General features: G+C 35.8%; 1 protein-coding gene across 1 annotated transcript; it reads left to right on the top strand.

Annotated features, from left to right (window-relative positions):
• Positions 1-2,534: 2,534 nt before the first annotated feature.
• Positions 2,535-14,254, top strand: LOC108556803 (protein nubbin-like). The gene is made up of 6 exons (XM_017913079.1): positions 2,535-2,640; positions 9,965-10,027; positions 12,019-12,137; positions 12,489-12,734; positions 12,847-12,906; positions 13,234-14,254. Exons 1-6 carry the CDS (start codon positions 2,574-2,576, stop codon positions 14,104-14,106), a joined length of 1,428 nt encoding a protein of 475 aa, XP_017768568.1. The 5' UTR covers positions 2,535-2,573; the 3' UTR covers positions 14,107-14,254.
• Positions 14,255-16,610: the final 2,356 nt, after the last annotated feature.

The following is a 16,610-nucleotide window of genomic DNA, read 5'->3' as shown; positions in this document are numbered from 1 at the left end:
TGGTGATTTATTAAATTTAAAAAAAAAATGTCACATGAGCGGCGGAACGTGAAAATTAACATTTGTTTGTGTGTGTGAAGAAGCCATTTGCATTTTTTGCCACGTAACATTCAATTATTACAGTTTGTTATTTTCCGCTTCCATTTTTCAGTCTCTTTACATAATTAGGATCAGAATCATATACATCTGCACGCAAAACGCGTCCAGCAGCAGAGTCATGCAATAACATTCTCTTATCACAATTGCGATAAGCTGGTTGCATACATCTCGATAGGAAAGGATTGTTTAATCTGTAACCGACAAACGGCAAACCAAACGTCGTCCCCCATTTTGATTTCCATCCCTTTATTGCAACTACCCCATGACAAATGTATCAACGTGTGCACAGCTCGTGCTCTCTTTCGATACATGGTCTATATATATATATACATTTTGAGCCTTTTGTTCGAGAGGAACCCCTTTTTCGAATCGCGTGTTCAAATAACTATTGTTTGGTAGCTGCGCCCGAACGGCATTGGCGAAATGCTACAGCCAATCCAAAAACGGCTTATTAATCATAATAGCTTTGCATCTTATTATCCAAGAAATACAAAACCGGACGAAGAACGAACTTGCGGTTCTGTGCCAAAAGAAAATCATCCTCAATTTTACGGAGTATTCGCTGCGGGCTGGAATAAAATACAAACGTTTCGGATTTTACTCGTCTTAATGCGACAGCGTGACAATGTAAAATATTATTCCAGGTTCTGTTCCTTAAAGAAGTCGGATTCTTGAAGGATTTCTTATTTTTTTCTTTATTGTTGTTATTATGATTGTGAACGTTTTTTTTTTGGTTTGGTTTGGTTCATCCATTTTTTAACGTGTTTATCCATCGCCAGCTGAAACGGCCCTTTCGCAATGCGGGGGATTTTAACCGGAGGGGGTTACGTGTGCTTGCTATTTAAGGGTTGCATCCCTCCAGGTACAAGCGTGTGTGTTCACAATAGACCACATGCTTTCAACAAAGCAAAGAATAAAAAACGAGCGAAATGGTAAATAATACTTTTGTAACAACATGTGGCGAATATGGGGTTGTGGGTTATATTTCTACGATTCACTTTTCTTTCGCCTTCCTCGGATTATTTACCTAAGCAACAAATTTTTTAGTGGGTGCAGGAAGTGCGATCTTTTTTTTTTTGTTGCTTCTTTTGATTATGTATACACACACGTATATAAGAAAAGCAAACTGTAGGGATTGAATGCCATTGGCTGCCACCTTTTTTTTAGGCATAAGGGTTGAGGAAATCTTGTATATAAAGGGTGTGAAGGGTTCATAAAAAGAGGCCCCATGTAAAACGCGGACGCGCAAGCGTTTTACATATCATCGATATATGGGACGGGTTAGACATGCGCAACCCCTTTTTTTGCATACGATTTCGGTCCCGGATGGGCGGCGCTTCTGTAGGGATGCAAAACGTATGTAAATTTAGGAGACCGCCCCCTTTTCAGGTCCATTTTTTATTTCGATTTTCCTCTCTTTATCTGAGGGCGCAGGAGGGCATCGCGCTGCTCCCGATTTAATATCCCATTTGCACCGGCGCGATTTATATTGTGTGGGTGAAAGGGTCGTGATTTAAAGAGGAGATAAAAACCGAGTTAAATAAAAGTGAAATGGGGGGCGGCGGAGGCTATTTTACTAGGGGTGGCCGATTCTTTTGAAGATTCACAATTTGATTCAGAGGACCTAAGTAAATTGCGGCTGTGGCCCCGGCTTTCATGACGGCGCCAGGACGAACTGGACACGACAGGACACAAATCAGGGATAGGAAAAAGAAATGGAAAGAGCGAAGGAGATAGAGAGTGGTCGCGAGCGAGGGGGAAGCGAAGAGTAGAAGAGAAAGAGCGTGCAGGACTCTGTTTGCTTTCCAGACAAGATGTACTTGCTCGGCTGCACATCCTGTTGTTCGCACATATGTTCAATAAATAAAAAGATTCTACCGTTTAAACCGTTCCACCATATCACAAACGTATTATTTCATAAACAAGGTATACATATTTCTTTGAACTCATTATTTCCCGAAACAAAATCAAGTGTAACCTTGGCATGGTCCAATATAATTGTCTACATTAATGCTAGAGAAAGAGAACAGTAACAACAACAACAACAACAAAAAAAAAGCCGAAACCGGTGAAGAAAATCTATTATGTGCATGATTTATATTATAATTATATATTAAGAAATCTACATATCAGCAGCGTTCAAAGACCTTTTGTGGTCGTTTGTAACCGAAAGCAATCAAGAGAAAAATTAAACAATCATTTTGCGCCCGGACGATTCGTTTCATTTTGGAGTCATTGTACTTGCTTGCACATTCGGAGAATAAAAGTTTGTTGTGTCGGGGTGGAAACTGCGTGTGCAGCAGGGGTTGGCGGAAGAGCGGGGCCAGGGGATGCTATTGATTAGTGCGACCCTAGTTAGCACTGCCCCTGCCGAGGAAACGGCGAGGCGCAAAAACTTATTCGTTCGCTAAATAAAATGTTCTGTTCCAGGTAAATTATGGATAAACGAACCGGAAATCAACTGGAGGTCGGACATGCAGCAGTTGCCATCGGCGGAGGAATCGAAATTGGCGCTCCAGGCTAGGCTGGGATTGTCACCAAGTAAGTGTCCATACTTAAGAGACTATATACCTTAAACAAAAAGGAACACCCTCATCTTGTCTTCGCCACCCCCGTTGACAGATTATTAGAGAATTCGCTGACTCACCCCTTCTTGTTAATGTCACATGTTGATCGAAACGTTCCTCCCAGAAAAACGAAGCTTGTTATACGTAGCTTGTTACAGCATTGCAACTGCACATTAATTTTTCATTTAACGTGCGACAGATGCAACCCTACTATAGAACCCCTAATAACTGTGTTTTCTACATGAAACTTTTGGCACCAAATAATAGGAAATGAAGGATGCCCTTTCGGCCAATAACAGATATTTTTCAAATGCGCTTTTTACAAAGTACTTCCGCCTGCCTCCTTCACTAAAGCATCCATTTGAAAGGTAATTTGCTTTCATGATTTTATTTAAAACTCATTTCCGTTCCTCGAATATCCCCCAAAAAAAAAAGAAGGTACCTGATAATCGCATTATTCAAACCTAATTTTAGCAATAAATTTGGTGACACAAGTTATATAGATTAACGAATAAATATATATATAAGCGCGTCCTCATTTCATCAGAAATGTAATGTTATCGATTATAAAAAATGTAATGATTTAATATATAAATAGAGTATTTAGTACAAAGTTCGCTTTCGAAAGTAATCTGTTTAAATATAATTATTTTTTTTTTTGATATTGATGATCAGAGCTTGTTCAGTAAAATAACGGAATAATCGGTTTATTGATTGAGGTAATTTGAGTAAAGAACTAAAACTGTTTGTTCCCCTTGATATGCGAGTGGATGCACTTTCGCACGTAGTATATCTATGATACGTAATACAGCGAAACGCATTTAGTGTAAGTCCCTTAAAAAACAGTGAATCTTTATCGAATCCTCACGTCCGGTTCGGTCCATTTGTCCCTTGCCACTCCAGATTGCCCCACGGCCTCCCCCGCACATCTGGAACTTTCTCTTATTTAAATTGAATTATACTCCAGTTGAAAGGTGCTTTCTTCCCACTATGGCCCAGACAAGTGAACCAATGGCCGCGGCCAAATTCACTTATGCCAAACTAAATGTTACTCCGATCCACTTATATTCATCCACTTCTACCTAATTTTTATCCCCTTTTTTCTTTCTGCTGCATCTTATTCTCGAACGTCCATCCATCTTACAGCGAAAACATAACAATCTGTTGAGTAACGCGATATGATCACCTATTGAATATAAAGTGGAGAAATATGAAGTCTCTATAGAGACTTCTCTCTCTCCCCCTAACATATAAAAAAGGATGTAAATTAGGGGTCCTGAAGGGAAGACAGAATTTAAAGTATTCGCGTTTAGGGAACACTTGACGGGGTCCTGAGAGGATTACCGACTTAAACAGCGGTTTACGGCACGGTTGACACCCCTTTGGAGAAGGTGAAACAGGTAGCTCAATTTGAATGCACCCCTTTTTGAATAAACGCTTTATCGTGTTAATCAAAGAACACGCGACCCAACTATTGTCAAACCCGTTGCATCCATCCACCTCGGGCACACGCCTCACATTAATAAGGGTGTTTAAAGTTACCCACCTCATATTTCTTCAGTCTCCTTCCGATCCTTGTGAAATGATTTTTTTTTTCTCCGCACACTCTTTCCTTCTCCCTTTTACTCGCTGTTACAATTCACCCTCTTTCTATTTATCCCGTGTAAAAGTTGGTAGCATATTGCTGTCAGTGTGTTTATATCCCAATGTTTTACATCCCGCCTTTTCGAATATGGGAGCCATCTCGTATATAACACGGCCTTTAGGGGACTTTACTGGCAAATGACCATTGGGCAGCACCTTGCCATGATAGTCCCTCATGATATACGGTCGCAGCAGGTTATACATTCTATAAAACATATATTGAAATGTCACTTCGAATATGCGAGGGCGGCGAACATAAAGTTCGGGCGACGCGTTAATATTTTAGGATAAGTACAAAAAGAAAAAAGAAATACAGATGCGAATCGAAATTAATTTCGTAAAGTAAGAATTCCATTGGGGTCCGGGAATGTAAATCATTTGATTTAAAATCACTTTAAATGCTAAGGGCATTCCACCCTCGGCGCAAAAAAGGAGTCCGATCCAAAAGGACCGGATCCCATTGTTTGTATAATACTTTCTTATGCAGTTCGCAATTCCCTTCAAGTCCATCATTTCGGCGTTCCTCAAAAGCCTCTCACAAACCAAGTCCACGGACTAATTGTATTGAAATTCGCTCTGCTATTCTGCCAAATGCGTTCTTTCGTCTTTATACTAAAGGATCTCGTCGTCGAAGGCAGCAGCGGCCGCGGCAACGGCAACGTTATATTAAAGGCTAGGGTATCAGTATTAATAACTGTCAATTTATCAAAAAGACATTAAACCTTTCATATAGGGCCTTGGAAAATATGAAACTTGGTAAACATTAATTAATTTCATTAGCAAACTTTTCGACATTTACTGAACATTTCTTTGTTATTTACAGCTGATAATATTAAATTATATTTTTCTAATAACGCCACGAAATCCATTAAGAACATCAATTTCGCCTTTGCCGAAACCGAAACAAAGCGAAGAATAAGAAACAAAAACAAAAAAAAGATAGAGAATGAAAACGCACGAGCGAGAACGGTCAAAATATAATATCGGATCAAACTTCGGTTTTCGCTCTCGCCGTATTCCGACCAATGTATTATGCATTCGAATTTTGCACTGGATAAGAGGTAACATACTGAGAATTTACTCCTATTTACACAGTATATCAATAAGGGGTCGCAAAGGGCAGCTGACCACCGGGGCCCCATGGAATTGCAAAATATATTTCCCTTCCTTTTACAGGACGCGGAGCAGAGTATTGAATGCACCCACGCACCGCAGCAGCAGCCCGGCCCTTTGTGCCCTCACGACCATCGAACCTATTTCCACCAATGCATACTATATATTTTGTAATACCTTTTGAACCGGCCGGCCACCTTTTCGTATTGAAATTGTGGCTCGGGCTTTAAAACCACTTTGATATTCATTCGCAAATTTATAATCATTACAGACGAAACAAAAAAAAACACAAAATTTAAAATTCATTCAATACATTTGGTTACTAACGTAGTCGTCCATTTTATGAACGATATTCATAGCTTGACGCAAATTCTCACACAACGTCGGTGTATGCAAAAAAAAAATCTTTGTGCGGGAGTAGATAATAGATGCTGTCGGTTTTTAGCTGCAACTATTTATCAATCCTCCTTTTAAAAGCCCTTTGTTCGTGCAAAAAAAAATCGTTCATACATCTCATTATTCGGGGCATTCCAAAAGGTCTCCTTTCTAGATATGCATATAATTTATAGGTATGTGACAAGCCCTTTGTCGAAAGAAAACTGTAGTATCTACCTGTAGTCTAAAAATTTAGGTTACGTAGAAAACTGTACTCGATAATCGACATAAATATTTACAACACTCGATATTATTGATTATAAACCGCAATTTGATTTTTCATACATATCTGATGATAGTAAATACTATTACTACTAATTTATTACAATCGATTTTACTACGAATCGCATTCGTAATCTACACAAAATGCACTTCAAACGAGTCGGTTTCTATTCACAAATTGAAAATTCGATGACAACGAGACTTTTCAATCGAATTTATAAGAAATATTCATGAATATTTTGAATATGCAAAGATATATTAACATAATTATAATATGATGGAATAAACATAATAGAATAATATATAATACTTATCTGATAAATTATAATTAATGTATTAATCTGTAATCAATGTGTTATTGAATATTTTTTACCTGTTGAAAAAGTTTTTGAGAAAAACTGGGTGGCGCTATCTACTTTCTCTTTTTAATCAATTTAAATACGTAATTTCAAACATTTACATACATAATATTTATTAACTTAATCTAATCTGAATGTTTGCTCAAGTTTGTTGTTTTCTTTGGCGTCAAATGAATAATAATTATGCGAAACATGTTCAAATTAATGAATCGATTCGAACTTTACTTCAGTCCCATTATCGTTTATTATTATTATTTTTTTGTTATTATATAAATGAGAACGTTGGTCGATAAAGAAATCTTTTTTATATATATATATATGTGTGTGTTAGGTATTTGTATAAATCGAGTAAATAAGTTTTTATCAATTCAGAGCAAATTCCCATTTATTTGTTTAAACACCTTACTATCTATTTTGTAATATTTATAGCATGTTAAATACATATAATATCACTCACTTATAAATAAGATTATGAAATCATCTGAGCTGATGAATACGAGCAGGCCGAGAAAGTATGTGGTTAATTGATTTTTTTTTTTCGCGGTAATCGAAACGGGGAATAGGGAATAAATGTTTTAAACGCGTATCAATACATAGTAGGAATGTATAATGCACAGGGGTGCACGCTGGGTGTATGCGGGTGGATGGGGTGAATATATTAGAGAGTGTATCAAATGTTGACCACTGACCACCCCACACACTTACAAACTCACGATCAGTCGGCATTTGGACGGCGCTGCGAAAACTCGTCGTGCTCCCCAAAAAGAAAAGAAAAACCGGAGGAATAAAGTGCTCTGTGTCTAGAAGCACAAATCCTATATTCCTGGTGCTTGGTGATCATCGAGTCCAAGTGAAATGAGTGCGCGTTACCTTAGCATATTCCTGCCAATGATTTTGGCGAGCGCTCTCATTTACCTGATAATTGTTAATTGCTTGCTGTTTCTAATTTGATAAATGAGATACAGCCTCGCCTTCCCCCCGACCAACAAAAAAAAAAAAGTTATCTCGCGAGAGTTCCGAAAGTCAGAGAGAAACAGCGGCATAGGAGACGCGAGCAGTGAGAAGGAGAAGTTTAATTAATAAACCTCCAGTACATATCCATATCCATATATACATGTATAAGAATTATCTTATCTGTAAAAATATCAGCCTTACCTATATAATTATCTTAAATACCTAGTAAACATATAATTTTAAATATTCAATATCTATCAATTGATCCAATATGACATCTTTACTAAATAGTTCCTATAACGCCGCTCACATGGACCCGTACATTAGCTTGAGCACGAAATTGCCAACGATCTTTCCAAGTAAGTGAACTTAATTATATTCGCATTACTGGCGAATGGCAAAAAAAAAATAAACAAGGGGGGGCATTTAAATAAAATCTGAATTATTCATTTAATTAGTATAACGTTTTCAGTTTGCTACACATCTTCTTTTTTTTATCTCGCCATCTAATTTTTAATGAACTTCTTGCCGGCTCGAACGTAATTCATAAATTTTTACTTTGCATGCTTCGAATTATAACAATATTATAATTACCACTAAAGAAATGCATTAAAACCGATTCCAATCTAGATTGCTCAACTATTTTTTTTTTGTTTTGTTTTCTCGATGTTGCCGCCAAACATCATTCTTTCATTAGCGATTTGTTCCTGCTAAGCACATACCCCATTTTATTTAGTCCTGATAGATTCCATGGACAAATGGGCCGCGATAATTAACAATTAATTGCATTTCAGCAACATTAATTTCTCACAATATATTATATATTATCGCTCCATAAAACCTATATTAACTTTATAGAAAATAATGGAAATTGAAGAAACGAAACAATCGCATTAAATACATCATAAAAATATGACGGCTGCTCATTAACATAGCATTTTAATACTAATTCATATTGGCTTCTCTTTTACACATATAAATATACATACACCTCTATAATATTTTCATTGTGATTCCGAATGAAACGGATTCAAGGAGCCAGAACGGCTCAGTTTCGTGCACGGAAGGATTCCAAATTGTGGTTTCCATATGCACAATCCTAATTATACTAATAATTATTAACCCCTTGGCGAGTATTTTTTTTTTTTTAATTTTCCTTCGAAAATAATTTGCAATTGAAATTTTTTAAATACCCTAAATACCCACGCCACAGAAGTCTTATTACCATAATTCATTAACTCATCCACCCAATACTCTCAAATGCGTTGTATTTATAAAGTAATCACATTTATAAATGTATTTTTAAAATGATCTTTAATCATATTGCCGTAATAAGAATATCAGCAACTTGACTAATATATTTGGAGAGAAATTTAAAAAAAAAAACTGTTATTATCATTGATCAAAATTATTTATAATCTATAAGCAAAATGATTACTTTATTATTTTGTAATGAAATTATTATTATTCCAGAAACGATTTCAATTATTTCTACGTGTCGAAAAATTGGGAAGGGCGAAGCCCGATTATCTAAGGAAGATTACAAAAAAAAATATCGTCACAATCAAACGAGATAAAGCGATATTGTGATGAGAGTTTTGTACTTTTTATTATTTCTAAAATAATGTTTAATAAATTGAAACTTACTTAGAAATAAAAAAAACTATAATACTCAATGACTTAATTTCAATTAAATTTGATTAGGACTCGTTCATTATTTATTCAATACATTTCCATACATAGTTGTACATTGAAACATCAAGTACTAGATATTTCGCTTCGCTTGGCGTTTTATGATTATGAAAATTTACTTAAAATGATTTAAATTTATTGTAATGCGTGTAATATATTTTATGATATTAATTTCAATACAATATTATCTCGATGGAATTCATCTGTTGCGAGATAATAAAGAAATAGAGGATACATACATTCAATAAACATTACTCATCATGGCTTGAACGCTATTTATACGAGAGCATAATCACCTTTACTCTAATTATGGATGCGTGTGTGTGATTAGAATTGAATTATTGATTGTGTAACGTCGGCTTTAAGTTTTCTACGCTTTTTTTTGTTTTGTTGTAATTGCATATCGAATGGGCGGGTAAAAAAGACGAGGCCGAATCGAAAATGCATGCGCTAGATGAAGTTTTAAAGATTCATACACTAGACATATTCATATTCAGATACGGGGGAGGCACGCGATCCATAAAATATGGATGACCGTGTGCGGTGTGTCCATGCAAATGTCAAAGAAAACCGCAAGAACTGCAGCTGTGGCATAACTGGATTTGTGGATTGGCAGTGGTTTTTAATTTCGTCGTTTTGGGCGAGGTGTTTGCCTTTAGGGGGTGGCCAAATTTAAATTAAGGCGGCCGTATTGAGGATATATGGGTCCCCGAGGAACGGTGACCCCAGGCTATTATTTTCCCTCGACCCCTTGGCGAAAAGAAGCTTTTGCATATATCCTACTTTACGGAAAAAAGAAAAGAAAGAAATAAGAAGAGGAAGAAAAAACGAGTGGAAGGGAAAAGGACGTCCCCTGATAACAGTTTTATTTATTTATAGGTGATCATCAGCGGACGCTGAATCGCATGGACAAGACTCCTTCAACGCCGCCTTCACACGATGGTAAGAACCTCTTCATTATTATTATGATTATTTTTTACTCGAAACCCTAATTGAGGCCAATACATATACACACTTATATATGTAGAGGTATAAAGGACATGGCATTATTAAACATGACTTTTTCTAGTCGTAAAATTGAATAATGACGGCGAAGACAAGTTGCGGCTGCGGGCTCAAATTAAAGGGTAAAATATAATGGCAAAAAGAAAAATATCAGCTACTGTTCTCGTTAATAATGATTTCATTATTATTATGATTATTAGTATTCCATAGTTTTTGGCCGTTTTATTTCCAAGCCACTCTCGTTAATGCGCTGCTTTGTTCTTAAGCGAGGAGCCCAGTTTTCAGACATTCCCACCGAAATCATGCTTGATAATTTTATAATAGCATCACTCTGAATCTCAAGCTCGGAACTTCCCTTATTACTCAGCCGCAATGATAATGACGAGGAAGGATGCATTTTGTCGCAATAAAACGTCCCCAAAGGAAATATTACAAATATATTAAAAAGCGGACCCCTTTTCCTCTTCTATTCACACTAAGACGGGACACGCGTCCCGACCCCCTGAAGGGTTGATGATGAGGTCGCGTGCCAACGCTTGTTGCTTCTTAAATATGTTAATTGATTTAATCCCTTCTTAATATCGTTCAAGGATAAATCACAGCCGTCCCCTTTCAGGCATATGGCCACAAATAATCGATTGCTGCATATTTCACGGATTAACATCGAATTTCATTCTTTTAACTACACTTTTACACCCTTTCGACCGCGTCCAAATGCACCCCCGACGTCCGACCCTTCGGTGACATGATTGATTGAAAATAAAATATAAAAAAAAAGCGTATTACATACAACACACAATGCGGACTCGCCTTGTATAGTGTACGTGAAATGTTATTTTGCGCCAGACGCCATTCGATATTTGCAGGACACAATATTGACCGGGTAAAAAGGATGCATAGCTATTTTCACGGTCCATGCTCATGACTCAAGTGACCGCTGCATCCCTAAATATAAAAATTCAGTTGGTGTGAAATTTCTATCGCGTGTTTATTTTTTTTTATATTCACCCTCCCGATTACCTCCCTTATCACTCACTATGCAAGACTTAACACGAAAGCGTCCATCACAAAACCATTCACAGTTTATTCCCAATTAAATACAAAGCGAGAACAATCGTGTAACTAAGGAAGAGAGAAGCGATATGGAAGAAACCGGTGAAATAAATCAGAAAACCTACTGGCGTTCACGAATGCAAAGCGAGAGGATTTTCCTCTAGATCAACTTTACAGTATTTGTAAAATCGAACTCGCATACTCAGATTGAATATAAAACAGCCCATATTCAGATCCCTCGCAGCATTTAAATAGTTCTGGATGAAGAATTTGCTTCTGAATATATGTAAAACAGGGTTTGATTTTTTTCCCTTTTCTGCATACACATGGAGAGAGAGAGAGAGCGTGAATAGAATACTATGGTCATTTTTCGCGAATCAATATGAGCCACCCTCGCCAATATTCAAATTCACAGCATCGAAAACTGTTGCTCGCTGATTCTCAGCAATAAAAAGAAAGCTTTTTCGAATTTGAAATTCAAACTATCTCTTGCCATAATTTGTATTAACGTTCTGTTTTCTACGTTGTTCGCTTTTGATCGATGCTCTGCCATGTCCGACATTATTGTAATCTCTATATCGGGTTAGGGCGAGCGTCCCCTTCATCAAAAAAACAGGCTCCAGCCAATCAAACTTCAATCGCTTGACTTCAACCCCTTTTTTTTTTTTAAATTCCATACATCGCCATTACGACTGTTGCTATTATTATCATGGCGCGCAGAGCGATACAATTGTGTTTCCACAATCGTTATGAAATGCATAATGAAATATTAAAATGTATCATAAAAACTGTTATTGTTGTAATATTTATTGGCCGATATATTTATTAGTATTTACTCTGTGAATTGTTTTAACTTATTCTTATTATATGTTTAGATGGTGATGCGAACGGTGACCTGAGCGGTGACGAGCAAAGCATTAACAGTGACCACCAAATATCATCAAGGCACGACGACGATTCGATGGATTCGGATAGAGATGGGGCTTTAAACTTGGTAAGTCGATAAATCAATATTGCGTCGTAATATCAGAGCCAATGATTGTCTATTACAAACGCGATTAAATCAAAGAACTGAGGGGGATGTTTTCCCTGAAGAATTTAAACATTTTAACTTTTTGAAGGGGGGGAGGGGCCCGTCTGTACATACAACATGAGGCACTAAACTTTCAGATTTATATATATCAGAAGAAAACAAATGTTTTTTCAAAAGAACAATTTACTTGAGCACCCCAAGGGATGCGTCCCGATTGTTTGATTAGCTTGTAAATATTTGTGAGAAATTTAATAAAACTCGGATTTATTAAGTTCGAAGGGAAATTTAATGTTTGATTGACTTGCTTTGCAGGTGACGAGTGAAAATGAAATGGTAAATAGGTCGTCTCCTAATTCGCAGGTCACAAGTTCGAGTCCAGGTGTCGGTGCGACTTTGGCCGCGCTCAGCGGTTTAGGAGGACTTCTGGGCAATCCTTTGATGTTGAGCGGATTGCAAGCCTTCCAAAACCCACCCAGTTTGCAGCAATTACAACAACTCGCCATGCTTCAACAAGGCCATGGAAATCAACTCAACACTCAATTCTTCTTGCAAAATCAGGTTAGTTTATTTTACAATTATATCCATGTAGTGCTGTCACGATATCAGTATGTTTGTATTGAAATGAAAAAAAAACGTGAATTCGTTTTTAATTTGGTGGTGGTATTTAAAGGGGTTTCTGCAAGGTTTTTCACGTCCAAGTATGCCAGCTAGACCTCAGCACACAATGCAGGTGCGTGGATGCGCTTAAATTCAAGCCTCAACGCACGAAAATCTTTCCATCACACGTTTTTTCTTTTATTTCTGTTTCATTTTTATTATTTATTATTTTTTTCATTTTTATTCTTTACTAATTTTTTTTTCATTTCTTTCTTTTTAATGGCTGCGCGTTTATTTATTTCATCTCAGAGCTTCATTTGTATATGGCAATTATGTAATTGCGTAAGAGAGTTTCTAATGTCATGTTTGCATGTGTAATAGCTTTATGATTTCCCAACATATTAAATTTTTAACTTTTTTTTTCTACATATGAGTAATCGTGTCTTGTTTTTGTAAACAGATCGCCCAAGCCGCCCAACAGCTGCAGCAACTTCAGAAAGCGCAGCAACAACAACAACAGCATCAGCAACAGCACCAAAATTCTAACCAGCACAACACCAGTATTCCATCAAATGGACAAGCCCCGCAAACACAGACCACCCCTCCAAATAACGCGCACATACCGGCAAGTCTGCTTACGCCGAGCACCCCAAGTTCCGGAGGCTTAACTCCGCAGCACATGAAAACACAATCGCGTCTCCTCGAACCTAGTCCCGAAGAAACCACAGACTTGGAGGAGCTCGAACAGTTTGCCAAGACATTCAAGCAGAGACGGATAAAGTTAGGTTTCACTCAGGGCGACGTCGGATTAGCGATGGGAAAATTATATGGAAACGATTTCTCTCAAACGACTATATCTCGTTTCGAAGCGCTCAACCTTAGCTTCAAAAACATGTGCAAGCTGAAGCCGTTGCTGCAGAAGTGGCTCGAAGATGCTGACAGTACTCTAACAAATCCAGGAGCACTGAGCAACCCGATGACTACTCCAGAAGCAATTGGCAGGCGCCGCAAGAAGCGCACTTCCATCGAAACAAGTGTCCGTGTTGCTCTCGAAAAAGCCTTCATCCAGAACCCGAAACCGACCTCCGAGGAGATAACCATGTTGGCCGACGGTCTCTGCATGGAAAAGGAAGTCGTGCGGGTTTGGTTCTGCAACAGGAGACAAAAAGAGAAAAGAATCAATCCACCTTCTGCAGCCATGGGTTCACCCGTATCTGTAGGTAACTCGAACGGTGCCATGTTCGCAATAAATTCACTAGCCACTAGCCCGCTTTCCTTAGTAACCTCCAGCGGACACAATTTTAATCCGAACATGATGGTTAAACAGGAATGACCTCACGTCAATTTCTTCGCTGACCATTATATCGACTAAAAAAAAAACACCCTCTACTATTAATTACTTTTTTAAGTGTTGTGCAATGAACTTAATCATATTTCCCGGTTAAATATATGTTATGTAATATGTTTAATTATTTCTTCTTTTGTCGATTCTTTATTATTATTATTATTTCTTTTTTTTCTTTTTGTACAAAGTGAATATTAGTAATATACGTCAAGTATTTGTTTAATTATATATTGTAATTCATACGGAGAGAAACAAAACAACAATGGCTCTAGCAGCAGCAGGAAAGATAGAAGGCATCTCAATCAGTATTCTCGATGGTATAAATCGGATCTCAGTCGAAAATCTATTTAGTTTTGAAAGGATTTTTATTTGAGCACAGGTCCAATTATTTTTATGGATTCCACTCGAATCAAATTCCAAACCGCAGAGACACTTTGAAAGCAGTCTTCCACTTTTAAAAAAAGTTCCTATTTCTGTATAAATAAATATTAAACGAAAGAAAAAGAACTAATAAGAATTTATATATTTTTTCGACTGTTTCATGAATTATTATTATTATTATATATATTTATATGTGTATTATGCCAAATAAGCAGTTTCTTTTTTTGTTTGTTTTTGGTAAGTTTTATAGTTTTTATTTGTATAGAGTATGAAATTTTATTTGATTCAATCGATTATATATTCCGCGTGTACATAGTACTATATAATTCATATATGTATACAACTTTATACACATCTAGGCCGTATACTAGCTAAATAACAAATTGTTTTGCAGCTCCTCGAACAAGATTCATTATTTTCTAAGTTATTTATTTGTTGTTTCGGAGCTGTGAAACAACACTGCTTATTTAATAAATATGAAGAACGAAGAATAAGATATTTGTTATTTGAGAATTATAGGCAAGCGACAGTCATTTGTTAAGCAGGGTCTCATAATAATATATTTGAATGTCTGTCACTTGTAAAATTATTGTATATCATATTGTAGATAGTTATCACATAAATGTTATACGGAATATATATTATATATTAGGTATAATCGCTAGGAATTTCTTTAGTATATTTACTATATATACATATACATATATACATACATATGTATATATATATTGAATGGAATTTGCATTAATTATTATTTTAATTGTCTTGTAATCAGTGTACATACATTTAAATTGATCGAATTTATTTTATTTTTCCGTTCAACTTTGGTTCGATTAAAAGAAGAAGAAAGATGGACCAATATAGAAATCTTTAAAAAGTTCCTAATCTATTTGAAATTGTTGTTGTTGCAGCAAAGTCGAGATTGTAATTAATTATTTAATCATTTAATTATTATAATTTTATTTCTATTTTTTTTTGTATTCCTTAGACTGATGTATATTTGTTTATAGACCTGAAGTGTTATAGTATAAAAGAATAGGGTCCCACGATTTTATTTCCGAAAGCAACAAAAAGTATATACAATATACACGCAAACACTTGTATGATTTTACACTCACATTATATTTTAATTTTCTTACTACATTAATATAAATCATCAAAGCTTATGACTTGAAACATGTTAATAATTTCGAACCTCAGGTGTACAAAAAAACAAAAACAAAAAACAATTGTAATATGCAAAAATTCAATTCCGATCTTTACATGTTTCATTTCATATGCGACCTTTGTTTCTGCACATTACAGATTCTTCTTTTTGTGCCGAACCGAACCATTATTTGTGTAACACCGTTCACAGTATAATATACTTATAAATACATATCTTTATATCAGAAATGAATATCTGTACAGTCTTAGAATATTCTTTGTGTTAGTACTGTGGACGTTCTATTTTATTAAACAATCTACGTCATATCATGTGAAAAAAATAAACATAGAGTTAGATTTTTAATGAATTTTAAAATTTGAGCTACATTGTAAAGATACAAAAAAAAACTACAATTAAACATGTTTAGTCTATACGATTTTATGTTCAATGTTGATAAGGATATTTCATGGAGAAATGAGTAAAAAAAAACTTCCAATAGAGTAGATTAACGCGTTTAGGTATATGTGTGTAGTGTATATGTCTTATAGGTAAAAAAAAATGGTAAAAAAAATGTATTACGAGCGCAAGTGAAGTCCTTTACGACTCTAATTTATCGATTCTGATAATTTAGTATAACTATGCGAATATGTATTAAGACCCTATTCTGAAGTGTAATATATTTAGCGGTCTAGGCAATAACATGTACATTATTTTCATTAAAGAAATGGATTCATACTTATTTGTATTATTATTTATTTAAACCCAACCTAACATCGTTTTTATCCTAAAATTAAATTAATTTGTAAGCTGTAAAGTGGATTACACTTGATGAATGAATGAACTCAGTTTAATTTAATTTCAAACTGTATACACACCATATACCGTTAATTGAGTATTAACAGTTCATAACTTGTTTTAGCGCGAAGAACTTTTGTTTGTAATCATAGAAAAAGTATAGTTTTCC

The sequence above is a fragment of the Nicrophorus vespilloides genome, unplaced genomic scaffold (assembly GCF_001412225.1).
Source record: "Nicrophorus vespilloides isolate i.1.1-1 unplaced genomic scaffold, Nicve_v1.0, whole genome shotgun sequence".
In the NCBI taxonomy this organism is placed as follows: Eukaryota; Metazoa; Arthropoda; class Insecta; order Coleoptera; family Silphidae; genus Nicrophorus; species Nicrophorus vespilloides.
The sequence above is the reverse complement of the archived record's forward strand: the minus strand, read 5'-3'. Positions and strand labels throughout refer to the sequence as shown.

Bases quoted from the DNA above. Each gene is read 5' to 3' on its own strand.
- LOC108556803 (XM_017913079.1), top strand. From the start codon at position 2,574: ATGCAGCAGTTGCCATCGGCGGAGGAATCGAAATTGGCGCTCCAGGCT. The intron at 10,028-12,018 runs GTAAGAACCTCT...TTATATGTTTAG, and splicing joins AACGCCGCCTTCACACGATG to ATGGTGATGCGAACGGTGAC. The intron at 12,735-12,846 runs GTTAGTTTATTT...TGGTATTTAAAG, and splicing joins AATTCTTCTTGCAAAATCAG to GGGTTTCTGCAAGGTTTTTC.